The sequence below is a fragment of the Geotrypetes seraphini genome, chromosome 15 (genome assembly GCF_902459505.1).
Source record: "Geotrypetes seraphini chromosome 15, aGeoSer1.1, whole genome shotgun sequence".
Classification (NCBI taxonomy): Eukaryota; Metazoa; Chordata; class Amphibia; order Gymnophiona; family Dermophiidae; genus Geotrypetes; species Geotrypetes seraphini.
The window spans coordinates 67,663,332-67,667,113 of NC_047098.1; the positions used below are offsets into that span (position 1 = coordinate 67,663,332).

General features: G+C 48.3%; 1 protein-coding gene across 1 annotated transcript; it reads left to right on the forward strand.

Moving 5' to 3' along the window:
* Positions 1-439: 439 nt before the first annotated feature.
* Positions 440-3,194, forward strand: CLDN3 (claudin 3). Its single transcript, XM_033922964.1, has one exon. The coding sequence runs from the start codon at positions 546-548 to the stop codon at positions 1,188-1,190; it is 645 nt and encodes a 214-aa protein (XP_033778855.1). The 5' UTR covers positions 440-545; the 3' UTR covers positions 1,191-3,194.
* The last annotated feature ends 588 nt before the right edge of the window (positions 3,195-3,782 follow it).

Consider the following 3,782-nt stretch of genomic DNA (forward strand, 5'->3'; position numbering starts at 1 on the left):
CAGGGTTAGCAAGCTCAGGGCCCCGTCAAGAGAGCCTCTGTGCATGCACGTGATGTCATCACTTCGACGTCTGCGTACTTCCAGAGGCCCTCTAGCTGCGGCCCCGAGTTTAGTGTGCCACGGCATCAAAAGGTTTGCGAGACATTGCCTCAGATTGCAAATACTCTGGAGTGAAGAAAATACCTCCTGGAGCTACTAATGAGAAAAGGTGAAAAGTAACTCCGAAGCCCCTTTTCTTAGCACCTTTGCTGTACTGAGCAGAAGGCTTCATTCCTTTCACATACCGTCACCTGGTGTTTTGCCATGTATGCTCAGAGATGAGGGAAGGCAGGAAACCTGCCTCTTTAAGATTCCAGTGCTGGAGCTCCACCTCTCTGGAAAGAATTACAGTGAGCTCATCGAAACTAAGCCCCAGCCCCGGCTCCAGTGTTTTAAGAGACACAGGTGCCCTGGCTGATCCGTTAGAAGACGCTCGGCTCTCAGCCTGTGCACACCTCTACGGAGATCTTTGCTCACTTCGATACATACCCTCAAAAGTAGCAGATATGTCCATGGGAATGGAGATTGTGGGGGTCTCCCTGTCAGTCCTTGGTTGGATCTGCACCATCATCGCCTGTGCGCTGCCCATGTGGCGGGTCACAGCATTCATTGGCACCAGCATTGTGGTGGCCCAGATCATCTGGGAGGGCCTGTGGATGAACTGCGTGGTACAGAGCACCGGCCAGATGCAGTGCAAGGTATATGACTCGATGCTGGCACTGCCTCAGGACCTGCAGGCTGCCCGGGCCCTCATTGTCATTGCCATCGTGGTGGCTGTCCTCGGCTTGTTCATATCCATCATTGGAGCCAAATGCACGAACTGCGTGGAAGACGAGTCTGCCAAAGCCAAAATCATGATCGTCTCTGGAGTCACCTTCATTGTGGCGGGGCTCATGTGCCTCATTCCTGTTTCCTGGTCGGCCAACACCATTATCCGAGACTTCTACAACCCGGTTCTGGTTGACGCTCAGAAACGGGAACTGGGGGCCTCGCTCTACATCGGCTGGGCGGCGGCAGCACTGCAGGTAATAGGTGGAGCCATGCTGTGTTGCTCCTGTCCCCCTAAGCAAGAGAAGTACCCTGCCTCCCGTATGGCGTACTCTGCTCCTAGATCCGCCGTGCCAGACTATGGCAGAAAGGACTACGTCTGAGCACAGGCTGCCTTAATCACTGGATCTCCCTTAAAGACTGTCCTTGTTGTATGTGCACCATTTCCAAACTTGGAGGTGGGGGAAGAAGTGGTATTGATAACTACAGACAATGGGCACATTTGTGAATATGAGAGTTAGTAAGCCCAGCTATGGTACTACATAGACTTCTGACTACCTATAGTGCTCTTTTCCTCACTGCTGAGGCTCAGAAGAAGGCGTGTAGACATTGGATTCATTTTGACTATCAAACTAACTGGATTAAGAGGAGCAAGATTCCTGAAGCCCCCCTGAACTGGATGACATGCTGCAGAGCCGACTTTTGTCTTTGTGGAGTATTTTGGACAATGACCCCATTATCTGAACGATTAGCCACGCTGGCAGTCCAAGACAGGATTATCATGGGGAAAGTATTGTATTAAACGAAAAGTAAGCAGAGAGTTGTGGGAATGAGCAAGGGAGACAGGTTTCACTGGGGCCCCACTGCAGAGCTTTGATCCACAGGGATCCAACAGGCCTCTGGGGGGGGGAGAGGGAGGGGATTTGCGGCAAAAGTTGAGAATTGAAAAGGGCCACTGGAGGTGAGAGCTGGTGGAATCAGAGCAGTGGGAGGGGGGGGGGATTTGGCCACATGTAATTAGTTCTGATGTATTTAATGGAAGGAGAAAAAAATACCATAGCTAAAGTTTGTGTCCTGTGACTAGATGAAAGTGAATTAGTCCCCTCTGGAAGAGTGATGCACCTGTCTCTGTTTCTCTTTGTCTGGATTTCTGCTCACCCTTTCCTGTGTGCCAAGAGGATTTCAGTTCCTCATGGTTTTCTTGCCTTTTGCTTCCTTGTGTTTTCAGGTGTGTCGCATGTGGCTGAGGCAAAGATTAACCAGCAGTTTCTAAGGCTGAATAGAAACGGTTGCTTTTCATGCCTCAAAGAGCACCTGGTTTCAATGCCTGCCCCCTGGGTTTAACCCATTCCCTTCAAGCACGTTGGGAGTGGCATCCTTAGCTGCTCAGGAGGTGACTGTAACATGAGGCCTTTCTGTTTCTGCTCTGAGCCCCCAGCTCAGCTGTTAAGGATCTGGATTCTTAGATTCATCACTCACCTTTCCAAATCTGAGCTCAGGTGCCTTCACCAGAGAGCTTACCATCTAAGTTTTAGGCGCAGTTGCAGGGTTAAATGACTAACCCAAGATCACAAGGGCTGTCCTTGGGAGAAGTGAGATTTTTTTTACTCCAGGCTTCCCTGGTTTTCATTCTTTGCTGTGCTCTCTCCCTATGAACTGGAAACGAAATAGGAAGCTCAGGATACTGATGTAATCAAGCTTAACAGTTCCATAGCCTGAGGACATCAACTCAGAGCAGAACACCTCCCGAGCTTCCGAAGTCATTTCCCCTGGGCAGTAACAGAGGGTAAATCAGCAAATGACCGACCCGAGCTGGTCTTTCCTGAGTGCCAGCTAAAAGCAGGATTTAGAAATGTCAGGAAGTGAGGGGTTTCTGGTGTGCACTCCAAAGTGGGGAGGAGGCTTTGAGAATTTTCCTTCTCTGGGATAGGCATGAGAACTGTTGTTAAGAAGTGGATAGAACATAAGGGAGGAGGAGGATCCGTTTTGTTTGTTTCTAACTTTAGATGTGTCAATATTTAATTTCTAAGGTCTTGTGGGCGAGTGTAAACAGAGCAGTTTATTTGAAACGGGCAGTTCTTCCCTACCACCATCCTATTTTGTGTGGCACTTTAAGTCCCATCTGCTCAGCTGGGCTGGGCATTTTTACATGGTTTTGTGTTGTGAAGGCACACACTATTACGAAACGACAAAACACAGTTTCGGGACCATGGGGACTTCTGTCGCAGCCTGACTGCAGCTCTCTGTGCCGTATGGTTCCAAAGTGTGCGCTGACGTGATTGCAAAACAATGTACACACAGCACTCTGATCATTGTTAATACGCTAAAAAGCATAGCATTTTGTAATATGTTACTTTTTGCAATAAAAGCTTATTCTTTCAGATGGAGTGATGATTTCTCTATCAGACATACACAACTCCTGCTCCGGGAAGCTTGCTAAACAAGCGATTAAAAAAAATCCATTAGAGAAACTGGCTTAAAATAAGTCTGAGGCATGCCTGGGGTTACCATATGGCACCAGAAAAAGAAGAACGGATTGGGACATCCAGGTTTTACTTCCATCACTTTTAACAGAAGTAAAATCCAGATGTCTCAATCTGCCCTCTTTTTCCTGGAGCCATTAGCTAACCCTACACTACTACTATTTATTATTTCTATAGCGCTGAAAGGCGTACGCAGCGCTGTATATTCTAACACACAATAGATAGTCCCTGCTCAGAAGAGCTATGAGCCTGCACTGATTTGTGTGGGGCTTGGGGGGGGGGGGGGAAGGACAGAACTGTGAGGACTTCAGGGGATTTGGGAACAAGACGAGAGACATTTATGATTATGTCATTAATGATATCTGACCCAAGTGCTGGGTCTAATTCTGGGGGCTATACCTCCAAAATAAGATAGGCAAAGCAGAGGCAGAGCTACCAAAAGCCCTCTAAGATGACATGAGCTTTAAGGAGATTAAAACCCAAGCTGCTGCA

Bases quoted from the DNA above. Each gene is read 5' to 3' on its own strand.
- CLDN3 (XM_033922964.1), top strand. From the start codon at position 546: ATGTCCATGGGAATGGAGATTGTGGGGGTCTCCCTGTCAGTCCTTGGT.